The sequence below is a fragment of the Ochotona princeps genome, chromosome 1, assembly GCF_030435755.1.
Source record: "Ochotona princeps isolate mOchPri1 chromosome 1, mOchPri1.hap1, whole genome shotgun sequence".
NCBI classification, from domain to species: Eukaryota; Metazoa; Chordata; class Mammalia; order Lagomorpha; family Ochotonidae; genus Ochotona; species Ochotona princeps.
Window position 1 is genome coordinate 119,143,831 of NC_080832.1, and position 26,241 is coordinate 119,170,071.

General features: G+C 45.7%; 1 protein-coding gene and 2 pseudogenes across 1 annotated transcript; 1 reads left to right on the forward strand and 2 right to left on the reverse strand.

Moving 5' to 3' along the window:
- Positions 1 to 26,241, forward strand: part of LOC101529743 (histone H2B 1/2-like) — a 45,989-nt pseudogene that overhangs the window by 19,642 nt on the left and 106 nt on the right.
- LOC101532580 (cytochrome b-c1 complex subunit Rieske, mitochondrial-like) lies at positions 2,259 to 3,340 on the reverse strand (annotated as a pseudogene).
- TRIM38 (tripartite motif containing 38) lies at positions 14,526 to 25,629 on the reverse strand. The gene is made up of 7 exons (XM_004598397.4): positions 25,499 to 25,629; positions 23,036 to 23,476; positions 21,105 to 21,200; positions 17,852 to 18,082; positions 16,637 to 16,659; positions 16,428 to 16,540; positions 14,526 to 16,152 (listed from the first exon to the last, which is right to left on the reverse strand). Exons 2-7 carry the CDS (start codon positions 23,444 to 23,446, stop codon positions 15,629 to 15,631), a joined length of 1,398 nt encoding a protein of 465 aa, XP_004598454.1. The 5' UTR covers positions 23,447 to 23,476; positions 25,499 to 25,629; the 3' UTR covers positions 14,526 to 15,628.

The following is a 26,241-nucleotide window of genomic DNA, read 5'->3' on the forward strand; positions in this document are numbered from 1 at the left end:
TTCCATATGAGGGCTGGTTCGAGTGCTGGCTCCTCCATTTCTGATTTAGCTCCCTCCTCATGGTCTGGGAAAGCAGCAGAGGTTGGGCAACGTCTTTGAGCCCCTACATTCCAGAGAGCTGGAAGAAGGTCCTGACTTCAGAAGGACTTGGCTCCAGGCCATTGAGGCAGTTTGGAGAGTAAACTACTAGAAGGAGGATCTCTCTGTTTCTCCTCTGTGTATAATTCTGCCTCGCCAATAATGACCATATATGTGTGTGTGTGCATATATGTGTATGTATATACATATATATGTGTATGCATGTACGTATATAAGAAAAATGGCCATGTGGAGATGTGAAGACAGAAACACAGGGAGAATGCAATGTGACAACCACAGTAGAGATGAGTAACACAGCTGCAAGTGAAGGAACACAAAGTTTGCCAGTAGTCCCAAAAACTAACACGAGGCAGGAGCCTGGTGCTGCTTGTATTTACGGAGCTGAGGTGTGGCTGGGTCGCTGGGGCTGGATGATGGAAACACCATGGGGCAAAGTTCAGATACACAAATAGAACTGGAAACACAAAGTACACTGGAAACTTGTTGTCAGGAAGGGAAAGCAGTGGAGATACGGGAGCACAGAGACCTCATCTTTGGCAGTGTTGGCTATCTCCCCTGGACCCATTCCTAGCTCAAAATTATTTTGGTTTTCACCCATCATTAAAATCATGTTCATCATTTTATGGCCAGTTTTTCCACACCCACATGAAACTTCTTCCAAGTGATTGATAATGCAAGAGAGAAGACTCCATAATAGCAATTTCGAGTTGCAAATGTGGAAGAGGCTTAGACAGCCTCTAAGGAACTCCCTACCAAAGCCAGTAACTCCATAAGAGATTAAACTCTGGAGCTTAACAACAGAGTGAGCCACCATGGCTTTGAGGATGAAGACTAAAGGAATAAACTAGATGTCAAACCCTGCCTCTGGGGTGGAGGTGTCAGGTTCATTAGGACCAAGGGGCTCCTGTATCCCTTCCTGATAGAACCAGAGATGCCAACCAAATGTTCCTAACATTTAAAAAATAAACTTTATTTAATTTATTTAATTTATTTGAAAGTGGGGAAAGGGGAGAGGATGGCAGAGTAGGGAGTGATGGAAATATCTTCCATCTGCTGGACTGGGCCAGGCTGTAGCTGGGAGCCAGAAATGCAATCCAGGTCTCTCACAAGAAGGGCCCAAGTCCTTGAGCCATTCCCTGCTGCCTCCCATGGCTCACATTAACAGGAAGCTGGAATCAGGAGGAGAAGCTGGAATCAGGAGGAGAAGCTGCAACTCACAACCAGGATTTCCAATGCTGAATGCAGGTATCCCAAGCAGCTTCCTAGCTTCTTAACCCCCATGACATTTTAAAGCTACACGTGTAATCTCTAAGTGAGCTTGCCTGGTGGAGATGTCAGTATTGCTCCATCCTCTGGGCTGTAGCGGTCAGCATTTCCCTTGGGATTGTTTTTTTTTTTTTTTTTTTTTCTTAACAGAGGATCTAATTTCATGAAAGTGACTGTAGCTGTTGGAGGAAGCTGTATTTCCATAGTACAAGGTCCATTAAAACCCTGTTGTGCTGATTATTTTAATCGTCATCCGCTGACAGCTTCTCTCCATGCACACTCCTTTCCCTAACGCCCACTGCTCTCCTCCTATACCTCCACCAACCTCTCAGGAGCTTCTCAGCTGCACCACACAGTGCACCCAGTCTGCTCAAAATGCAGAATATTTGTAAAAGGTACAGATTGGCAACTACAGGGGCATAAAATAAGCTGGTACTTCTGGGAGGTCAATGAAACAGGTGATACTGTGATGCTAGAGTGTAGGGCTTGAGCAGAGAGGAGTTGGCAAAATTTGCCAGGAACAAGAAGAAATGGAAAGAAAAAAAAAAGGAGGAGGAGGAGGAATGGGGAGGATTGTGAGAGCCCTATGGCCCACAGCAGCGAGTCAGAGAAGGCTGAAGCCGGAGGCCTCTGACGCTCACGTCTATAATGCCTATGCATGCAAGTAGAAAAATGGTTACCCACTTAATTTTTTTAAGACCAAAAGTATCATTTATCTTTTTACATTCTAATTAATTTCTGTAGCTCATACTCATTTGCATTTTGCCTTTTGCATTTTGCACTTTTCACTAGATTGCTATTAGTACTAATCCTTCTTTTTACATCAGATTTTATTTTTAATTAGAGTTAGCTATCAAAGACATTGCACCTTCCAAGATATAACTGAGCTTAACAATGTCTGACAGTGGCTTTAATTGAATGCTTTAAAGATTTCTACATTAAGGTCAATTCACATTAATGTTTGCAAATACAATATTAACATCCTTAACACTCCCAAACAACCAACTGGTGATACGTAAGACTTGCTCTCAAAACTTTCAAAATGATGCGAAGACTGAAACAAGCCCAGTCCAAGTCTCTATCCGACGATGACTAAGTCATCACTAGTGAACTTGTAGGTGGGAGCTTCAAGGTTGAGAGGTGCCGGCCCCTTCCGGATTCTGCCATAAGCATCATAGCGGGACCCATGGCAAGGGCAGTAATAACCACCATAATCTGCATTTTGCCATGGGTCACACAACCAAGATGAGAGCAGACACCTATCAGGATAACCTACTCAGTTTTCTTCACTCAGTCTAAATCATGCTGTGGATCGGTCAACTGGGACTCTTGGACTTCTGCTTCCTGGTCAATTTGCCTCTGGGTTCTGGGGTGCACAAACAGGGGTTCGCCTCTCCACTTGAAAGCCATGTTTTTGCCTTCTGGAATATCAGATAACTTGATTTCAGTTTTCGATGTGGCCAACACATCCGCTGAAGCACTCATGCTGGAAACAAACTGGGAGACGGCATTCTTGGCAGCGTACGCGACACCCACAGTAGCTGTTGCTGTTACCAAGTATGAGAAACCTTTTCTAGCTTTGCTGCCGTCTTCTGAAGACTTCATGCTATCTAAAATAATTTCATTGAGTCGATAGGGAAGTCAGGCACTCTGACATCCGTATGGGAGTAACCAACAGAGGCAGGGTCATGAAGACCCACGGAGATGACCACTCAGCAGCTCCCAGCACAGGAAGGGTCACTTCACGTCCAGCACGGACGGTCCCAGGGTGGCGACCACTGCGGCCTGCACCAGGGGCCACAGCACGCCCGCCACCCCGCGGGACCTGTCCGACAGTTCTGGCACAAACGGATCGGAGCGGACAGCAACAGACAACATGGAGACAGCTGCTTCAACCGCCACGAGTCACAGAGACGACCTTTCGCCCCGTAATAATCCTTTTTTAATGCAGCACAGTTCATTACATTTGTTGATATGACCATATTTAGAAAAGCCTCTCCTATATTTGTAATTCCAGAATATTTTGGCTGCCCCAATACAGTTCATAATTAATATATTTCTGAAATTGGATATTGGCTCTGTTTGGTTTCCTAAAATACCTTCTAAAATTATGAGCATTTATAAGGTATTCATGATATTAATGTGTTTAAGATTTATTTTATTATTGGAAAGTCAGATATACAGGGAGAAGGAAGGACAGAGAGGAAGATCGTACCTCCGATTATTCACTCCCCAAGCGGCCACAATGGCTGAAGTGGTGCTGATCCGAAGCCAGGAGCCAGGAGCTTCTTCCAAGTCTCCCAGGTGGGTGCAGGGTCCCAAGGCTTTGGGCCGTCCTTGACTGCTTTCCCAGGCCACAAGTAGGGAGCTGGATAGGAAGCGGGGTCGCAGGGATACAAAGCGGCACACTTATGGGATCCCAGTGCATGCAAGGCAAGGATTTCAGCTGCTATGCTACTGCACTGGGCCCTAATGTGTTTATTTTTATAAGGATGTTCTACTTTGTTTTATAAGTTTTTTTCAAATTAATTTATATTTCTTGGAAAGGCAGATCAGATTTATAGAGAGAAAGAGATTCAGAGAAAAAGATCTTCCATCCATTGGTTCAATCCCCAAAAAGGTTGCTAAGGCTAGAGCTGAACTGATCCAAGCCAGGAGCTTCTCCTGGGTCTCCCACATGGGGGCAAGGTCCCAAGGCTTTGTTCCATTCTCTACTGCTTTCCCAATCCATAAGCAGGAAGCTGGATGGGAAGTGAAGCAGCCGGGATTAGAACTGGCACTCATAGGGGACCCCAGCACTTGCAAAGTGAGGATTTAGCCAGCCAGCCATTATGCCAGGATGTCCAACTTTAAAAAGCCACAAACTGGGCCCAGCGTGGTGGCCTAGCGGCTAGAGTCCTCACCTTGAACACACCAGGATCCCATATGAACACCGGTTCTAATCCAGGCGGCCCCGCTTCCCATCCAGCTCTCTGCCTATGGCCTGGGAAAGCAGTCAAGGATGGCCCAAGGGACCCCGCACCCATATGTGAGACCTGGAAGAAGCTCTTGGCTCCTGGCTTCGGATCGACTCAGCTCCGACCATTGCAATCACTTGGTGAATGAATCATCAGACATAATATCTTTCTGTCTCTCCTCTTCTCTGTATATCTGACTTTGCAATAAAAATAAATAATAATAACAATAATAATAATAATAAAAATGAAGCCCAGACTCCGGGTGAGAGCTGGGCACACTGTATGCCTAACGGTGAGAAGTCTGCGCAGAGCCACGCAGGCCAGGGTCCCATAGGTGGGCAAGCCCGCTTGTGCTGGCCCTATCCAGCCGTGTTGGCTACACAGTCCGAGGGTTTCTCCTGCTCCTACATCTCAGGTTCTGGCTGGAACCCTGTAGCAGCACATCTCCTGAACGACCGGAACTGGTTTGAGAATGGCCCATGAACTGCCTCTTTTATGACATCCTTTCAGAACTTCAGCTTGTTTCTCAATTATGTCAGTGATGATGGCAAGAGTGTGTGGCTGTGGCTGTCTTACACTCCTGTGCAGCCTCAGAGGGTCCAGCTCTAACGGCAGCGTGACTAGGCTGGCTGGGCATGGGAGGATCCTGCTATCAGAGTAGTACCAGAACAAGCACAGTGGTTTGTCTGGAGTAGCCTGGCTCACTAGACAAAAAGCTCTTGAGATGGCCAGGTACTCTGGATCCACTGGACTGGCCCAGGGGCCCAACCTGTAGTGAATACATTGCTTTGTCAGCTCTGACATGGAGGCCATACTTTTCTGGGATCATGGAGGCTCAAACAGAAGATGGGCCTAGTCCTGATGCCACAGGGTGTCAATGGCCAAGAGCTCCTCTGTTGCAGGCCTTGTATGTGTGTGAGTGTTTGTGCACTGGGGTAGGGGCTGGGCAATGTCTTAACACGTCTTACATGCTGGGATCATTGCCTCAATTATACCTGAGAAAACGGGCCCAGGGAGCTGGTGTCTCTTGTCCACTTCCATTCGGCTGAGAAGCATAATCAGAAAGTGGGTACAAATCTGACTGATGCCATAGAAGGGGGAGTGGTAAATATATTTTTATAAACTTCACCTAACTCAGAGTATCTAAGGTTCTAAAGTGTGAACCTGAGCGAGCCAGCACAGAGGAGCACTATGCAGTAATAAGATACAGAAATCCTTTAGTTGCCTTATGCCCTGAAGACCTCTCAACCCCGAGTTACAGAACAGCAGGAATTAGAAAGGCAAAAACCACAATTCAGGAGGGATTCAGGGGACTGAACTAATGCATAAATACTGTCAGAATGAAAAATTACGAAGTTTACAAGCTTTTGTTGCTTAGCCAGGTGATATTCATTTTTCTCCTACTCACACTTTAACAGCCTCGCCTGCTTGACCTTCTTGCCAAGAAGGATGCAATTTTCTTGACTGGGTTACAGCCTCATGGGTTGGGTGATGTGCCTTTCCTAAGACGCAGCCCAGCTCAACATGGAGTCCCTTATGTCAGGCCTGTTACTTCAAAGGCGGTGCTCAGGAGTTGCAGCAGGATATAAAACAGTCCTGTCCACAGGTGGGGTAAGTGCCAGGAAGAGGACATAGGGAGACAGGCGGCTGAGATAGCATCCAAGGGCAACCGATGGAGTTCTGAAGACAAGACACAACCAGTGGCCTGGAGTGAGCACCTGGAGACTGGGAACAGGGCAGACCAGGGCCTGGGGGCCTGGGCTTTCTTTCTCACAGAAGCAGAGTTACCCATCGGCTTTCAGTGGCAGCATTTTCCTGGTGGTAGTGTGATATGCAAAAAAAAAAAAACAACACACATTAAAAAGTGTTCTGCGCAGCCATTGAAAGTTACAGTAATAAGTGTAAATTATGAGTGGTTAAACTAAAATACTCATTACTGTTATTATGGGTGTTGAATTACTTAACAAGTTCTATTTGGAATTTAATACATATTTAATTATTAAGATAATATGCTATTAAATTTTTGTAATTAAAAAACAACATGAAAAATATTTGAAGTACTAAATGAAAACATACTGCTGGCACAGAATTCACCGGAGATGCAAAGCTGGTACTATAGCCAGAACAATAAGGAAAAAACCAAAACAACTAGAAAACATGTGCCATATCTCCTGACCAGTGGCAATTGCAAAATGCTGCAGTAGAACAAACGTGTTTGTTGTAGAGAACATTTTTTTTAGAACATTTTTAAGATCATAAAGTGGACTGTATTTAGAATTGTTTTCAGCAAATATAGGGAGAGTTGGATAAGATTTTTTTCTTCTAACGGTACAAAAACAAATATTAATTGCCTAAAATAAAAATCAAATATACAACATAAAACTTCTAAATGATTTTGAATAGGATCCAAGATAGTACAATGACTTGAATTCTTGCAGAAAAAAAAAGTCCTGGCTTTGCTTGCTACTCAGTTTCCTGCTAATGATCACGCTGGCAGAAAGCAAGTAATGGCACAAGTACTTGGGTTCTTGCCACCCTCTCTAGTAGGAAGTAGTGCCCAGTTCCTGAGCTTGGTCTAGCCCAGTTCCAGCCGTTGTAGGCTTTTGAGGAGTGAACCAGGAGATATAAGTTTTTTTTCTCTCTCTCCTTGTGTAATAAATAATAATAATAGTAAAAACATTTATGATATAACAAATAGGCAAATAAGACCACATATTAAAATATTCTACAATGCTGTAGGAAAAACTCACACAGAAAAAAAAAATGCAAGACCAAACTTCTATATGTGAGAAAGGGGTTACCATCACAGTATGCATTTTTCCTAATATTCAATGTATATTGCTATATTTTGCAGCATTTTATGATTAAGTATTTACTTCTGTAAAGGAACAAGAAAGGCAGTGATGGCATCGCGTGCCATCTGTGAAAGTGGCTTGGGATGTGGATGGGGCTGATTGTTAGGATGGGATCTAGGAAGTAGTGGTGCCAGGAGAGGGAAAGGGAAGGTGGACAAGCCAAAGCAGACACATTCCTGACCTGGTCATCACCACGAGCACCATGCGTGCCGGCTGAGCTATGTAGACACGTCTCACACTTACTCCTCTAAAGGTGAGTTGTCAGTTATCGGGAGCCTCTCTAATCCCCATTTGGTTGAAGGGAACACCAGGAAAGGTATTCTTTTATTTTCAGGCTGTTTGTGTGACAGATGTTGTCTGCTGCTGCTGAGGTTTCCCAGACTGGATTCATGAGAAGCTTGACTAGGTGCGAGTGGGACCTCTGTTTCATGCAGCCTCTTTAGTTCTTTGATGCATTTTACTCAGGATCTTAAATATATGTAATTCTCAAGTTCAGGCACTGCCTCACTCAGGTGGACAAGGAGGTGCATTGGCAGGAAGCTAGATCAGAAGCAGAGCAAGCAGGACTCAAGCTAGCATTCCAGTATAAGATGATGTGTCACAAGTGGTGGCTCAACCCTTGATCACAACAAGGACCTCTAAATGTGACCTGCTGCTTTCATTCATTCTGTCTTCCAGATATTAGCCTTCCAACAGAGTTGCAGGCAGCTGTTTACATTTTAACAAAATTGAGTAACATTACATATCCATATTTCAAGTGCTTGGTGGTCTCCTTGTCCCTGCAGCTACATGAGACAAGCTCAACGTAACAACATGGACAATGGCACATGGAAATTCTCGTCATTACAACCACACTCCGTAATCTAGCCATATGAGCCACCAACTACAGATATTCAAATTTATAACAAGTGTTTTTGTATATTTACATGCTGTATTTAGGATAGAATACATATAAACATGTGCTATTTACTGGCCTCCCAAATTTTGCTGCATTTAAAAACATTTTTTCATGTTTCTTACAAGGTAATAAGAATGTATTTTAGTTATGATTTCAGTATAAGTGTCTTGGGGTTGGGGGCAAGGGAGAGTAGGACTCAGGGTCTCTGGATGATAACTTTCGGAGTTTGCTGCTGATGGGAGTGAAATGAGGAGGTGTCTCATGAATCAACAGCTGGTTATAAAACAGAGTCCTATGTCCTTGTTGGTCATGTGAACAAAAAAACAAACACTTATAAATAAAAGACCAAAAGAACCAAAACTGAGGAATAAAATACAACATACTACAAACCAAAACCTTAACCAATTCCAAATACCAACAGAGAACCTGATCAGAAAAAAAGATTGAAAATGATTTGATGGATGCAAATGCTCCATTACAATGGAAATATACAAATCTGCATAAATGTCATTCCTCAGTCTAAGGTTTTAGGAATTCTAATGCAAGTCTGATGAAAATACTGAGTCTGGTGCTTGTAAAATTTGAGGAGATGATTACAAAGGGAAATATTTTTTTGTGAAAGAATTAATGTGTAAGAGTATCTTGGAAGAATCAGTCTATCTGAATATCCTAAAGCATTTGGGACTAAAGGTGAAGAAAGGCTTGTCTTACCGGACTCCAATGCCTACATTTTGTTTGCCTTGCCCTCAGTCCTTGCTTAGACAGGTTATCCTGGCCAGGCAAATGGGGCCTAGATATCTGCTGCCACACTGCACTGGCATTCACCTGTAACAGCCACGTGTGACAGCAGTAGCGTGTGTGGCAGTAATGCCAGCTGGTTGGCAGGAGTGGAGTTATGGAGCCTTCCAGAGTCCCGTGGAAGCCCTGACAATGGGATGCAGGGCACAGCCCAGGGGCCCTGCACTGTTGGGACAAGACCCTTCTCTCAGAGGCCTAGTAAAACAGCGATTACCCTGATAGTGCTCGCTCTTTCAATCCCAACCTCACACCTGATGCATCTCCCCAAGGCCACTCTCTTTTCAATCGGGTCATTGAAAGTCCTGAAGAGTCCCTCTGCTTGAAACAACTGCCTAAGTGCTTGTTGTAAGATTGCCTCCTGTCAGTGTGAGTTTTTATAGAAAGAGTGGACGCTGGAGGCACTCTTCCTCATCAAGAACCCTTATGCTGGAGGCACTCTTCCTCATCAAGAACCAAATAAAGGTGCATTTCAACAAACCTGTGGGCCTCCACACTTCGTTCTCAAGGAAACCAGTGAAAGGGCCAACCCCAAGGGAAAACACCAGGGTTCTGAAGCAGTTTTCTCTCCTGTGTCAGGGCGTGCAGTTGCTAGAATCACCCATTCCTTCCTGGCTTCCCCCTCTCCCTGCCCCAGTGGGGGCCTCCTGAGCTGCACCTGGGGCACACCATCTCCCCTCCCCTGAACAGGGCCCTCCTGACTGACCCTCTCCATGATCAACGCCCCTAACCCCATTCCCATTCCCTGGTCTCTTCCTGCATGCACAGGCCACCATGGAATCGGGCTTTCTTCAGAGTGACCCTCTGAAATCTCTCATGGATGATGGTCAGAGCCTGTGGGCTAAGAGGCGATAGAGCCACCAGTGCTCTTCAATGTGCCTTCCACACTTCAACCAGCCCACTCCTAGGTCAGGAAAAAATCTCTTCTCAACCCTGCTACTCACTCCCTCTCTTGCTCCCATGGAACTTGCACAACCAGTTCTTGGTGGTGCACCCATGCTTAGCCTCCGGATGGATGAACTCTGGATTTACAGATGTCTCCCTGTCACCCTGCGTCTTGTCCCTCTGAGCCCCTAAGCCATTTGCAGGAAAATTGCTTGGAATGGCTGTGGGACATGTGGGTATTTAGATCTCACTCCCAAGCTCTTCACCTCAGGGTGAAGCCTGCACTGTCTGGCCTTTGACCTGCAACTCCTACAATTATTTTGCACAATTAGGTTGAAAACTGCTTATCTTGGGTGATTCAGTCCACCATAGCACCTGGAATATAGTATGAAATGGGGTCCTGCCAGCAGTGCACTTTCCGTCCCACCATCTCATCTTCATGCACCTCTCTAGTCCCTGATTCAGCTCAACCAGTAGTTTGACCTCCTTCAGCCCCCTGACCTGTTGGATTCACTCCTCTTTCTAAATCATTCCTTCCCCTCCCTTTCTGGCCTGTAGCAGGTGGTGTGGTGACAACCACTAGTTTATCCAGTCATGGTCACCACTATCTCCTTATCTTGCTTGCCTTCCTAGCTCTGGTATTTCACCAATTCAACAAAATTTTAAAACTGGTTCAGTCCTACTCTACCATTTCTGCTTCTGGGTTAAACAGATTTTGACAAGGAAAAGTATTGTAATGCCAGACATGTGCAAGGATTCTTAAAAAATTTTTATGGAAAAAAATGGAATTAAAAGGTAAATTTGTTTTGCTGAAAAAAAATTGAAGCCCATGCATGTGAGAAGCCTTTAAAAAGCTTATGAACAATGTGTATTATAAAAAAAAAATTTTATGTAGGGGATCTGACGTGGTGGCCTAGTGGCTAAAGTCCTAGCCTTGAATGTACCGGGATCCCATATGGGTGCCAGTTCTAATCCTGGCAGTTCCATTTCCCATCCAGCTTGTGGGATGGGAAAGTAGTTGAGGACAGGCCAAAGCCTTGGGACCCTGCACCCGTGTGAGAAGCCTGGAGGAAGTTCCTGGCTTGTAGCTCCAGATCAGCACAGCACTGGCTGCTGCGCTCACTTGGGGAGTGAATCATCGGACAGAAGATCTTCCTGTCTCTCCTGCTGTCTGTATATCTGACTTTATAATAAATAAATAAATGAATCTTTAAAAAAATTATGTATGGATTTCACCATTTTCACACCAAAATAAACATCTTTTAATTCTACTTTTTTTCCACAAGTTTCTGAAGCACAGGTGTACAGGAAATTGATTTGTTTAGGGAAATCTTGCATGTGAATTATCGATATGAGTGGTAACTTTATGAAGGATACGGGCAGTGAGGGAACTGAAGAATTCAGGCATATCACAGGCTGGCACAGTTTGAAATGAGATTTTCTTTTTAACTGTTGTCTTATACAGTGACTGCATATATTTTTTTAATTATTTATTTGAATGGCTCAGTAACAGAAAAACAGAAGTTTTCCATCTGCTGACTCAGTTCTCCAAGTGGCTGAAAAGGCTGGAGTTGATACCACAGTGCCCTCTCAGTGACTTTCACTTCAATCCAAAGGACAACCCTTGAAGATGGTAGGAGTTTATGCTAGAGATCTCAGTTTGGACAAGAGAGTATGGAACTAGCTTTTTAAGCAAGTAACATCTAAGCTGGGGGCTGACGATTAGAAGCAAAAAGAGAAGGAGACAACTGATAGAAGCAGCAGTGTGTGCAAAGATCCTAAGGAGACAAACTGGCAGATTCGCAACAGAGACATTCCATGAGGTGCCCAGTGAGCAGCTGCTTAGAGAGGTGTGGATGAGGCTGCACCCAGGTCATGCAGGCTTTGTGGGCCCTGTCAGCATGGATAACTCATGAGAGTGGTTTTTGCCATCTGCAACTAAAGCCTGCTAAATCCACTTAGTCCCGGGAAAATGCAAGAAGATGATTTCTTACTCTTTGCTTGAACTCTAAGCCATCTATAAACCAGGAGAACAAACCATCTTTCCCTGCCTTTGGCCTAGGAAAGCAGTGGAGGATGGCCCAAAGCCTTGGGATCCTGTACCTGCATGGGAGACCCAGGAGATACAATCTTTTAAAGAATCAAACTGGTATCTTACCTTGGTCTGCACAGACTCCCAGATGTAAGAAACCAATTTCTTCTGGCTAAGAAGTCACTTCTGCCATGGCCTGTGCAGCAGTTAGAAGGGTGGAAGGAGGAGCAGCATGCAATTAAAAATGGGAAAAAAGAGACTTGGGAGGCAAGATTAGCTTTAAAGCAGGTGTCTAGAGAGAACGCTCCCAGCAAGCTGAAGGACAGAACATTACTCGGCTTTGCTTGGCAACTTTTATATTCGGGGAAAACACTGTCAGCACTGATGCTGATGTGTCTTTAGACCACCAGGAGATTACTGTGGAACAGGAAGGAGAGACACAGGATGTACGTCCAGGTATGCAAACACTTTGAGCTTGCTATCAACAACACCCACCTCCCTATGGCCTGACTTAGCCATGAACCTTGTCAAACAGCATGGTCTTATGGGGTTAGCTTTGCTAACCAGACTTTGTCATGCGGCATCACAACAGGAAGATTCCGTTCCAAGACTCCCAACTCACATCCCTCTCATTCCATCTCAAACAGAATAAAATTTCCTGACGGCCTTTGCCAACTCCAAGGTGTTTTGTTGCAGCAAACACAAACTGACATAATTATCAGACTTAATTTCCTTCTGGGGGAAGGATTTCTTCTGCCAAATGTTTTATATGAGTTTGGAGGACTTTTTTTTTTAAAATATGTGGCCCAGGACAGCTAAAATCCTTAATTATGAAGGAGCCTGATGGATGTCTATTCTAATGCCCATTTTCCTTTCTTAGTACAAAACTTCTGACTTCGGCTGGCCACCTTGAAAAAAAATACATTTCTCAGATTCCTGAGGTGGGGCCATGGAAAATCCCGGTTAATGTCATGTAACAGCAGCTTGTTTGGTAGGCTTTGGAATTTACAATCAAATAATTCTGGTGCAAGCATTGTGATACAGTGGGTTAAATCACTGCTTTGGAAGCTTGCGTTCCACACTGGAAGCACGCCTCAGTTATGGCGGCACTTCAAAGCAAACCCATGGATGAAAGGTATCTGTTTTCCATCTTTCCCACTGCCTTTTAAACTGTTTTTGAAAAGATTGCTGTTGCATACATACCCTTTGCGCTATAATTCTTCACCCTACAGCTTGGGAAATGGATGTGAAGGTTAGAGCTTTAATAGCTCCTTTGCATCCCCAGCATGGTAAAGATGTTGCTGGAAGGAAATATGGTTTTGTAGATTTGCCACACAGGCCATTGACTTTCTGGATTGCCTGGACTTCCCTATCTAGACATGGTTAACATGAAAAAGAAACCAGCCTCTGAGTGTGCTGCGCTTTCTACTCAAAAAGACCTTAGCCTAACCTTCAAAAGTACAATAAATTGCTATTTCTTTCAAAAAAAAAATTATCCATAAAGCCATCTTGTCCTTAGTTTCTTTCTCTACTTATTTAATTAGAGCTCTGTAACTTTTGAATCTCATTTATACATATAATCAGCTTAAATTTCCTTTCCCTCCTCGGGTCAGTTAAGGCATTTGTTCCTTTTTAAAATATCTTTTAATCAAAATTTTCAAATGCCTTTGCATGTAATTCTCTGATTCATTATTTTTAGTTTCTCTTTCATGATTTTATCTTCTTCTTAAAGTCCCTTCATTTTTAGACTTCAGTAGCCAATAGTTCCTCTAATTAACAGTATTTTCCCCTAAGTACCTGCAGAACTTATTTTTCTTCCTGCAATTTGTTTGCATTCCAATCAATCTCCGTGTTAATCTTTACTACATCTTCCCTTTACAGTTTTAGAAGTTTACTCACGTTTAAAAGAATTTTTTGGTTGCATGTTGCTTTTTTTTTTTTTTTTTTGAACATTTTTATTGGAAAGGCAGACTTACAAAAAAGGATCTTTCATCTACTGGTTCACTCCTCAAGTGACTGCAATGGCTGGAGCTGTGCAAAGTCCCAAGCTTTGGGCCATCCTCTACTGCTTTCCCAGGCCACAAGCAGGGAGCTGGATGGGAAGTAGAGAGCTGGGACACGTACCAACACTCATGGGATTCTGGCACATGCAAGGTGAGAATTTAGTCAGAGTCATCAGGCCACGCCCCTTTGCTCTCTTGCTTGCTCAACCATCTGACTATTCAGGATAAAGTATTTTGTCTGAACAATTACTCCTAGCAGTGGCAGTGTTAGGGCAACCTTCTCTTTCTGAGGAAGACCACACTTGGAACAGATAGGAACTCAGCACATCTGAGGTTAGTTTAGTGACACCCAGACTGGACCAAACGGGGGGTTCCTCAGTGACCCAATCAATTATAGGTCCCAGAAGTGAGCCAGCACTCTCAGATTGTGAGGACAAATCAAGTAAGACTAGGGCCACAAGAAAAATCTTTGTATCTACCCATTTTAAGTTGTTCATTTGGAACCCTGTAAACTAGAGTAACAAAAGGCAGAAAAACAAACTGAAGTTTATTAATATGAGCATCACAAATGTAGTAACGGGAGCACTCAGAGAATGACAAAATGGAGTGGTCGGAACTCCTGGCTTTGCTCACGTCTTAACAAAGTACGAAAGTAGCAGCAAACTTAGGAAGGACCAGGTTTCTGCAGAGGCCAACACAGAGGAAAACTAAAGATAGAGAAAGGACAGTTAAGTGGATTTCCCTGATACTGTCTCCAGGTACAAGTCTCAAGTGTTTTCTCCTGCCCTTCCTGGTATGTGTGTGGTAGGGCAGAGGGTCAGTGGTAGGTGGGGTGGAAGGTGGCAGCTTGACTAATTTATATGCTATTATTTTGTCTCAGATGGGGTATTTGGGTGGTCATTTGGCTTCTCCTGTGTTGTCCATTTGGATAGAGGTAGAGACTGAAGCATGTCTGACAGCTAGAAACCACCTCATTTCTTTTAACTTAAACAGATGACAGAGGATACTAAGACCGGTAACTATCAGCTTTGGTATCAATTCTGAATTAGAACTATGTGCTGTAGTTTTCGTCATCATTAACACTGCTTATGCTTCGGCTCACTTGACTACGGGCTTGTCCTTAGGATACCCAGGTACAATAATTTGATTTTATTAAAATGTACTTGTTAGAAGAGACTTTTAAATAGTTAAGGTCTATTTACATCATATCCAAACCATTGTTAACACTGCCCACAATCATTCCAGCAACAACTACTTACTGAGAAAGAAGTACTTCAAGATAGCTGGCTCTAGCACAGTGTGGCAAATATCAACCTCCTTCTCTCTTTGGCAATTTTAACTTCTTATATATTGAATCTTTCCCAGGGAAGCTCCTGGGATCTGGCAGCCTTCAGGACTGCAGCTCAGAGGATTATTGCACCTGTGCATGCTTGGGACAACTGCTGCCTTTTTTTTTTTTTCATTTCCCTGCTCTTTTATGCACTGGGCGAGACAACCATAGCTTCCTCTAGTTTTCCTTTCCCCATCCTTACAAACTACAATGGTACCAAATAACCTGGAAGGTTTCCTAACTTTGGGGGCACCCTGCTCAAGGACCCTTGCGAAGCCAAAGCCCTGGGCCCATGGAAGAGGGCTGGATGGGGCAGGCAGCCTATGATTGTCACTGTTATCTTGCTTTCCCTCAGTGTGGGCTGATCTTTTGTGGCATCTTAATAGTCTAAATATCCGTTAATCCAGAGCAGGCTTATTAAGTATCCACTAAAAGCCCATCATTGTGCAAGGTAAGAGGTCAGATTTCTGCCCTTACGGTATCTAAATTATACTCCCTGCTCATTTTCCTATTCACCTGGGGGAGGCAGGAACAAAGGAGAACAGTGATACACCTGGAAATAGGGTCGGACAGTATCAGAGAAGGAGGTCTTGGGGAAGGTGAAGATGTGCACACCTGTAGTCATATTGTAAAAAGATACAAGGCCGGCCTCACAATCCAGAAAAACTCCCACCACCAAGGGCTGAGGATTCAGAAAAAGAGGGGTTGGGGGATAGGTAAGTGCAATATAGCCTCTCCTTCTGCACAACCTGATGGCCCAGAATCCACACTGAGGCTTCTGCTTTATGCCAGAACCCCTCGGCACACTTTCCACACAGACTCCCAAATCCCACCCTGTTCCTTCTCCGACATCCACTTCAAAGAAGTGCTTTCCAGAGCTGAAGCCCTCGTAGCCCAGGACACAGGGTAAGGTACTAAATCTCCTGGGAGAGGGCTCGATATTCTCCTGGGGCCATCCACGGGTCACTTGTCTCCGGTCTTCAGACAGAGTCAGTTCACGATGAGCTGTAGCTGGATCCAGAGTCACACTGACTGCAAAAAAACAAACAAACAAACAAAAAACACTAAAACCCCAAACCTTCTTTGAACTGTTCTGTAGCTCTTCAAAGTTGATGCCCGGCTAATGATTTTTAGCAGAGAGCTCGTATGCGACACTCACGTGAAGCACCGAGCACACAGTCAAGGGAAAGCAGCACAGTTGCACTAAGCCTGCGGCTGCAATGCCTGCACAGCACAGAGGATACAGGCCTCTACAGGCCTGTCAGGTCCCTTCCACCCCAGCACTGAGGAAAGCTGTGGACACATACCTTGATTGCTCTTTAACATTTTCTTCACATCAAAGTAAAGCTCAGAAACATTGCACGTAGTAAGGACCTCCAAAACGAAGGTCTCTGGTGCTTCCAGCTTCACAGCCCAGCTCCTAGATGAAGCAGGGGCCAGAGAGAGCTGGAGTGATGCGTGCGCTTTAGCTCCACCCATCCTTAACGCACCTCTCCCTCCATCATAAGGGACTTACTTGTCCAGAGTATCTTTCACATCCTATAAAGAAACAAGAAAAGAACGGGAGTGCGTTACCATCGATGGGGCTTAGGGCTTGGCATGTGGCACTGTTCTCCATGTTACGCTCTTTCTAAAGTTGCAGAGCACTGCAGCTTGCGATGCAGTCAGACATTCCAGCAGAACGATTCCTGACCTAGCCTCTGGGACATTCAGTGTGGCAGAATGCTTCCTGCTCCCCTCCCATCTGCTATCCGGACTTGAACCTGTTGCAGGCAGTGGTGTCTACAGTGGCTTCAGCATGTGGGCTGCTTGTGGGAAAGGGCTCGAAGCTTTGCCCCGGCTCCCCCTGACAATGTGTTCTCTCAGTCTCCTAATTTCCTTCACAGTGAGCCCCTTGAACCTCACTCATCAAGTGTCTTCCATGGTGAAGTCATGAGAGTGCAGCAGTCATGCTGTGCTCTCAAACTTAGAGTGGAACCACCCGTTGGTGGGAAGAGAACTAAGGGCTCTGCTTTTTTCCCTTAACTGGGCAGCCCCTGCGTGCTGTCAGAAGGCCCCAGCCCACCTCTGGAGCAGGAGCTCCACGAGTGAATCCCACAAAAGATGATTGCTCATTTGGTTGTTACTTGGTCTCCTATAGTATTCTGTGAGAGAATCTGGACAACCAGATTCTGTGCACATGGATCAAGGAACCAATGGTGGCAAAAGTTACCCTGTGGTCTGCCTGGCCACTCTTTGTACTCAGAGGAGGGACAGTTTTCTAACAAACTTGAAGGGGCCCTGTAAGTGAACGAGCCCTGGGGACTAGTGCAGTGGCACAGCAAACTACTCTCCACCTGTGATACCAGAATCCCATAGAGATGCCAGTTTGTATCCAGGCTGCTCCATTTTTTATCCAGTTCCCTGTTAGTGGCCTGGGAAAGCAGTGGAGAATGACTCAGGTCCTCAGACCTCTGCACCCATCTGGGAGAAGCAGAAGTAGCTCCTGGTTCCCAGCTCTGACTGTTCCAGCTCTGGCCATAGTGACCATTTGGGGAGTGAACCAACAGATGGGAAATCTCTCTCTCTGTAATTCTGACTTTGAAGTAAAACAAAATCCTTAAAAATAAAAAACAAGCGAAGCCAGCCTGACAAAACTGACACACACCCTCACTGAGAGTGCCACCGCCGACTGTTGGCAGGTTCCCTGTCAGGGCCCCAGCTTCTCCACTGCACCAGGCCACAGCCTCACCTTCAGCAGTGTCTGGGGTGGACCCTGACATCTTTCCTCCAGCCCCTGGATGTGGTTCCTGAGTTCCTGGCTCTGCTTCTCCAGACTGGCTTCCCCATCCCGCAGCTTCCTCAAAAGCTGCTTTTCCTCTTTCTCCAGCCTCCAGAGGTAAGATGTCTGCTCTTTTTGAAGAAACATCTGGAGAGCCTCGAAATCACACCGGATCTTCTGTCTTCGAGTCTCTATCTTCTCCTGGAATTAAGAAAGTATCACAGATTAAGTCGTTGCTTGTGGTGTTGACATCCCAAATACACCAGGGTGCTGAGATCCAACTAGGAGGCCCCTGTCACCTACACAGGGAGACCTGGTCCTTGATTTTAGTTTGACCCAACCCTAACTGGTACAGGCATCTGGGGAGTGAACCAGTGAAAGGAAGATCTTTCTCTCTCCCTCTCTATCACTCTGCTTTAGAAGGGGAGGACGGAATGAAAGAAGGGGAGAGAGGAAGGAAGGCAAGTAGAAAGCATGCAGCCAAAAGCTGGAAAAGGTCAAATATCTATCCTTAAACAATGCAACAAACAAAATGTGGTTTGCAGACACAATGGAATACTATTCAGCTGTTAAAATAAAAGGAATGAATATCTCATGCATATTACAATATGGATGAGTCTTGGAGGTGTTCTGCTATATGAAATGTATTAGGGAAAAAAAAGACAAATGTCCTAAGATTTCATTTACAGACAGGGACTTCAAAAAGTTCATGGAAAATAGAACTACTTTGGTACAAAACATTTTTGAAATCCATATGTAACTTTGTCACAATGCACACTTCTCATGAACTTTTTGAGGACCACTCATGAGGTGTTTCAAACAATTCGATTCACCACCCGATTGTGGTTATCAAATGCTGGGAGAAAGAGAGACTGAGTTAGCGATTAATGGATACAAAGGTGCAGTTTGGAAAATGAAAACATGGTAGAAATGGGTACTGCTTCACCACATAAAAGTATTTAACACCACTGAACAGTAATATGGTATGTCTATCTTCCCATAAAAACAGCTGAAAACAAGGGGCTGGTGTTTCAGTTCGGTAGGTTATGCTGCTGCTGCCTAGAGTACGCGTTGCAGTTCCTGCTGCTCTACTTCCACTCCAGCTAGCATCCTATGTGGGCACCTGGTTCAAGTTCTGACTTCTCCGCTTTCAATCCAACTCCCTGCTAATGCATCTGGAAGTCAACAAAAGATGACTCCAGCACCTGGGACCCTGGACCCATGTGGTAAACCTAGATGGAGTTCCAGGTTCCTGGTTTCAGCCCGGCCCAGCCCCAGCTATTGCCATCATTTGGAGAGTGAACCAGACAATGGAACATCCCTCTGTCTTTCACTCTCTGTAAGTCTATTTTTAAAATCAGTAAATCCGTGTTAAAAAACAAACAAAAATCCCCTAATCTTAGCAACAACAAAGTATTGAAAAAGTATGATCAATAAGGATAGTACTATTCTCCCTGTCATTCATACTGCAAGAATGTTCCTAGCTTCCTGGTCCAGAGATGCGGCTAGCAGTAGGCCCAGATGTTGTGAGGTTACCTGGATTCACTAGAATTTCCTTCTTCCACTAAGGTGCAGAAGAGGGTTGGGACAAGAGGTTGTGGATAATGTAACTATAGAACCAGGACCAAGTTCAAATACATTATCAGTTACATGGATAAAGGTCTTGAGATATAAAAAAGTATCTTTGAGCCTATGGGAATGCACCAACAAGAGTCTGCAAGCCAGCTCCATTAAGATTGGATCTGATGACAAGCAGTCTGGCAGAGTCCAAGAGACCTGGCAGGGGGTGGGCTGGGTGTGGCAGCTTTTATTATGATTACAAGGTTTTATTTATATGACTAAAGGTTTTACTATGGTTAAAATAATCTAGGGTTGTGGTTATAACCCACAGAAACTAAATGATACATCTTAAAAGCTTTTGTTTTCAGTTGAGAATATACAGAATTGCAATTTCCATTAGAACTTTCTAGGTTCCTATATGACTTGACAGTTTCAATGACTTGACAGTGCATTAGAAGGATCACTGATTCAAGATCAAGTGAAACTTTTATATAGGAGGCAGGTGCAGTGTTTACCCTTGTGTTAATGGGGCTTCAGTGTAGGTTAATCATAATCATAGTCTCACCACTACCAGAGATCCCAGGAAGGAAGGAAGAAGAGTGTCCTCTGGGACTCAAGTTCAACAGCCATGCCTAAAAGATTAGGGTAGAGCTTGGGGAAACCTTTAAACTGACAAAATGTCTCACTGGCCTATAGGATATAACTCCTAGCTAGTGTCTTCTACAAAGTTCCATAAAGGAATATGTCTCCAAGAATGTAGGGGCTGGCCAGCGCTGAAAAAAGTCTGAGAGACCCCTTAGTTTGCAGTTGAAAGTGTATAGGTTCTAGAAACATTTATCATGCTCTTTATAAATCAAGCATTTCCTTTCTCAGCCTCCTGAGCCTGATATGAACTTAATCCAGAGTAAGCCTGTTTTCTGGGGGCTTCTGAACCTGCGGGGCTGAGACCTTGAACTGTGGTAAACATGCCAAACAGTTGGGCCCGGCGGCGTGGCCTAGTGGCTAAAGTCCTCGCCTTGAAAGCCCCGGGATCCCATATGGCCGCCGGTTCTGATCCCGGCAGCTCCACTTCCCCTCCAGCTCCCTGCTTGTGGCCTGGGAAAGCAGTGGAGGACGGCCCAAGGCTTTGGGACCCTGCACCCGCGTGGGAGACCTGGAAGAGGTTCCTGGTTCCCGGCTTCGGATCAGCACAGCACCGGCCCGTTGCGGCTCACTTGGGGATTGAAACATCAGATGCAAGATCTTCCTCTCTGTCTCTCCTCCTCTCTGTATATCCGGCTTTCCAATAATAATAAATCTTTAAAAAAAAATTAAATTAAAAAAAAAAAAAACATGCCAAACAGTAAGGCTAAGGTCTGCAAACCAGGAAGGCAGCTTCAAGTATTTAAAATCCAAACTCAGTTAAGGCCGACTCTAGGGAAACAGACACACTAATTCTGCTTTTCCTGATTGAAGAATCAGGAATTCCAATTACCACTAAAAGACTGAAAGGACTGGTGAGAAATTCCCAGGGATGTGGGTATTTAGGCTATGATTTCATGGGGTTTCATTTATTTGGTCAGGTTTAATGGATACAGACCATTATTGCCCTTTGCCCCGATAACCTCTTACACCTCTACTCTAGAATAGAAAATAGCTTGATTATCAAGGAACTCATATTTACCTTCCATTTAGTTATTTGCATGGTCATGAATTTCTTCTGATCCATACACTCCTCTTCGAGTTTCTTTAACTGTGCCACAGCTTTCTGGATCTTTTCCTGAATGAAAACAAAGGGTAAACGTTGTTCCATTCAGCCCTGCTTTAGGCAACTAATGGAGACCCTCCCTCCAAGATGTGTAGAACAGCAAGGTATTTATCAAGTTCTTATGCTGAAGGATGTACACGCAGTACAATTTTAACATCATTTGCATGTTGCAGAACAAGATGCCAGGTAAAGTTATTAGAAATAGTTCATGGAGGAGGGGGAGCTATGATAACTTCTTACACTGTCTTCCTGGTGTCATTCACTCTACCATACCTAAAGGTCCTCCCTTGCACACTCTTGAGGCAGCAAGATGTTACCACAGACCTCTCCCTCCACATCTCCCTCCCCGGCCTGCCATTTCCAAGTCTGACTCTTCTGGAATCTCGTCTGAAACTGTCCTCTTCTAGGGTAATATGAGGTTTAATTTCACTTCTTCGGTCGAGCATGGTGACCTAGCAGTTAATGTCTTCACCTGGAATGCGCCAGGATCCCATAGGGCGCTGGTTCTAATCCTGGCAGCCCGCTTCCCATCCAGCTCCCTACTTGCAGCCTGGGAAAGCAGTCAAGGAAGCCCCAAAGCCTTGGGAACCTGCACCCATGTGGGAGATCTGGAAGAAGCTCCTGGCTCCTGGCTTCAGATTGGCTTAACACCGGCCATTGTGATCATCTGGGGAATGAATTATCAGATGGAAGATTTTCCTCTCTGTATATCTGACTTTCCAATAAAAATAAATAAATCTTAAATTTTTTTTCACTTATTCACTCGTAACACTTCTATTTTAATGGTGCTAACATAATCTTTTCCGCATTCCTGACTTTCATTCCCCAACAAAAATCCCCAAGTGGGAGATACCACCCTGGGTGAGGATTTAGGCTGGAAGCTGACACTAAGGTCTTGGGCTCAACCTTATTTTTCATGTGATCACCTATAAGTTCCCCTGCACACACCCTGACAAGTGAAGAAGCCTCCTCGGGTTATGCCTCTGCTAGCAGAGGTGGCCTGTAGGCTAGTTTCACATGTCCTTCAAGAGCTACTTTTTGGGATGAATCACTCCCTAACACCTGTCCCAATCATAAAACCCGGGGAGAGCTCTGGACAGTAAGGCAGGCTCTTTGGCTGGTTGGTTTTTACTACCAGACTGCCTGACATGAGGAGGTGGGCTCTTTCTCTCTCTCTCTCTCTCTCTTTTTTTTTTTTTTGAGTACTTACCAAAAATATCTTGCATGCTGGGCATTATCAAATTACATGCACATTATGAGGCAAGACAATATGCAGGGTCTGAGGACACATGTTCTAGAGTACCAAGTTCACTATAACAAGTATGCCTCAGGACAGGGCCCAGCATAATGGCTTAGCGGCTGAATCCTCACCTTGGAAGCACCAGGATCCCATATGGGCGCCAGTTCGTGTCCAGCTGCTCCACTTCCCATCCAGCTCCCTGCTTGTGGCCTGGGAAAGCAGCAGAGGATGGACCAAAGCCTTGGGACACTGAACCTGCATGGGAGGACTGGAGGAAGCTCCTGGCTTCGAAACAGCTCAGCTCAGCTCCGGTAATTGTGGCCACTTTAAGGAGTGAACCAGCAGACCAAAGATCTTTGTCTCTCCTTCTCTTTGTAAATTTACTTTTCCAATAAAAATAAATAAATCTTAGAAGAAAAAAAAAGGGAGGCAGGGGTCTGACCATGATACTCAAAGGCAGGACTGGACTCTGCAAGCCCCTACCGTAAACTAGTTTCCAAAAGATGGCCTGTCGGAAGCTGGATTTCAAGGCCATCGATCAGGAAGGAAGCTGAACATTCTCAGGAGCTGTGGAGTAATAGCATGGGTACCCGGCCCCCAGACTCACCCTGTAGCCATGGCACACGTCCTCCACCAAGGCTGTGGTGTGCCCTTGGTGATATGATGTCCGCTCACAGCGCCAGCAGATAAGCTGGCCATCGTCCTCACAGAACAGCTGCAGCTGCTCCCCGTGCTCACCACATGATATCCCCTGTTCCATCTCCTTGATGGCTTCAATGAGGTTTCCCAGCTGCTTGTTGGGCCGGAGACTTTCCATGGAACACAGGGCTCGACACTGGGGGCAAGGGAATACCTTCTGCAGATGTTGGAGCTGCCTCAGGTTATTAAGGAAATCTGTGATGCATCTGCAGCAGTAGCTGTGTCCACAGGTGACACTCATTGGATCCATCATTAGGTTCAGGCAGATGGAGCAGGTGGCTTCCTCCCTCATCCTCTTGGTGCTGGGGGCTGAGGCCATGGCTCCTCCTAAAAAGCTTCAATACTGGAGCTGGAGATGAAGAAAATACAGACTGAATTTTCTATCATGATGGGAATACACCTCACCTAAGCCTCTCTCTGGAAGGAGCTAGCCGCTCATGGTCTCCTTGACTCTCAAAAACTTCTCTCTAGAAAGAGGCAATGTTATGGAATGAAATTAAGTTGGGTCTGTTGGATACACTGGCGGCAAAAGCCAATGCATGGGGATGGTACAACATATTATTAGAGTGGCTGCTTGGAAAATAAGATGAACTCTGTGGCTCCACAAATGGTCCTTTCTGCTTCTGCAAGTCAACTACAGGGCTTTTTAAAGGCAAAAAAAAAAAAAAAAAAGGGAGGAAGGTATTGTGAAATGTGATTAAGCAGGTTTCTGGGGTACTGACTAGACTTTTTTTTTTTTACATGAAGTCAGACAGAAACAAATTCTCTTTTCTGGGATCTCATTTGGTCATCCACCTGTAGCTTAGCTTTTCCTCATTAAAAGCTGAAAACAGGAGGATGCAGTGGGTCCTAAGGCTGGAAAGGAGGGACAGGAAATATAATGATGCTACACAAATGTACTGGAATTTAGAGTGCTTAATAGCTATATTTAACTATTATGCCATTATTGATACTTAACTGGATGGGACCCTACGTCTTTCAATAAAAATAAATGAGTTATTTCAAAATTATTTCAATACAAATAAATTATTTGAATACTTCAATAAAATAAATGATTTGAATATTATTTCAATAAAAATAAGCAAATTATTTGGCAGGTATATTTTATAGAGAAACAAGGAGAGACAGAGACAGATCTTCCATCCACTGGTTCACTTCCCAAGTGACCACGAAAACAGCCAGAGTGAGCTGATCCCAAGCCAGGAGGCAGGAGCTTCTTCAGGTCTCCCACACGGGTACAGGGTGTCTTAAGGCTTTGGGCCATTCTCGACTGCTTTCCCAGGTCACAAGCAGGGAGCTCTATGCAAGTGCAGCAGCTGGGACAAGAATTAGGATCCGTATGGGATTTTGGTGCATTCAAGGCAAGGACTTTAGTCTCTAGGCTACTGCACCAGACCCGTAAATCAAAATAATAATAATAGTAACTGAATGAAAATTAAACAAGGTTTCAAATTCAGTGTCTCAGCCAGCAGCTACAAGACAGCCTAAGTCCAGTACAGAACATTATCAAGAAAGTTCTCTGGGGCCAAGTGCTGAGAAAGACAAGACAGGCCTCTTCCTAGAAACCACTGCAACAGAGACCTCAGAGTGAAAGGGAGACACAGACCAAAATAAGGAGCGTCTGGAACAGTTAGCTCCGGGATGACTTCCTCATAGCAGGCAGCAACAATAAGTATCTTGGATGTCTAGAACAAATTCTACTAGAACAATCACTTTGACTCCATCCCAGCCTTGGCACCGTAAGAAATAGTCGCAGCTGAGAGCCATTCAAGCAAGAGGAAAGCAACCAAGGAAAGCCCAGGAACCAAAAAGAACCTGAAGGGAGGAGGGCTGGGGAGGGTGTGGGGTCAGTGTCTCTCCAGGCTGTCTCCCAGAAATTGAGGGTGATGGGAACGAGTGAAGCTAAGAGCCCGTGATGCCAGGGAGGAGGCAGGGAGGCCGGTCAGGCGGCAGGACGCCGAGGTCCACGGGGACCCCACAGGCCCAGGAGTCCAGGAGGCACGCCCGGGGGTGGGGGGCCCACACAGCTGCTTTCCCCTAAGGCCCCGGGGGAGTGTGTCCATGGCCAGATGCCTTAGGGGAACACAGGCAGGAGGGAGTGAGGACCAAGAGGCCACAGGGCCTGGAACGAAGCCCAAGAATTCAACTACCATCACCACCCGAGGGGCTGCTTTCCTCTAACAAACAAACAAACAAACAAACAAGAGGGCGGGCACCCGGACTTCCTTCTGAGGACCGGTGCCTTCCCGGAGAATGTCACCCGAAGGGCCCTTTCTGGCAGAGGGCCCCGGGCTCAGGAGAGGGAGGAGATCCTCCCTCTTGGTAACGCCTACGGCAGGGGGGGAGGTAGCCATCCCGCCGCCTCACTCACCGAAAATCCCAGCCCGTCCGAAGCGAGGGCTTCCGAAGAAACCGAAAGCTGAGGAGGGCGAGAAAGGGCGCGGCATGAGGAACGCCCGCTCCCTCCGCCCCGCCCCGCGCCCCCGCAGGTGCAGGCCGGGGTCCCCTCTCACCCGCCGGCCCTCGGCGGCCACCTCCCCTCAGCCGCCCCGCGCCGACGGCGCCACGTGCCCGGCCGCCGCCGTCTGGCCGCCGCCGCTCCCCGGGGCCCCGGATGGGAAGTGGTGAAGCGGGAAAACGCCGAAGTGAAACTACCTTAGGAGGCGGCGGAGGCGGGGCCTGCAAGACTGCGGGAGCAGGGCAGCAGTCCGGCGCCTATCTCCTTGCCCTCGGTTGCTTCTGGGAGGAGGGGAGAACGCTGGAAGGACAGCCGTCGTTTACGGCCACCAAAAGAAGGGGACCGATGAACAACCCACGGAACTGTCGTATGACCCGGCACAGAGCACCACCGACTGTGGACGGTCAGCCCGGATCACACACTCAGAGCGGAGGACTGACTGCTCCTGCCACCCTCCTCCCCTTAGAATCCATGAGCCCTTCCTGCTATTTCTAACTGCTGTCAGGGTTGGGCGGAAGAACTGGTGGGAACAGCAGAGCTTACAACATTCATCTGGGCACCTCCGCCCTGGCCCTGTGCTGCTCTTCCTTTGCCCGCTCACTGCAGGGCTCACAATTTCTTTATATAAAACACGGGGACAGGGCCCAACAGTAGCC

What these genes read in the sequence shown, in the direction of transcription:
- TRIM38 (XM_004598397.4), bottom strand. Translation starts at nt 23,446, where the DNA reads ATGGCCTCAGCCCCCAGCACCAAGAGGATGAGGGAGGAAGCCACCTGC. An exon ending in CACCCCAGACACTGCTGAAG is followed by an intron (nt 16,660 to 17,851) that starts GTGAGGCTGTGG and finishes GTTTCTTTATAG; the next exon opens with GATGTGAAAGATACTCTGGA. An exon ending in AATGTTAAAGAGCAATCAAG is followed by an intron (nt 16,153 to 16,427) that starts GTATGTGTCCAC and finishes GTTTTTTTGCAG; the next exon opens with TCAGTGTGACTCTGGATCCA.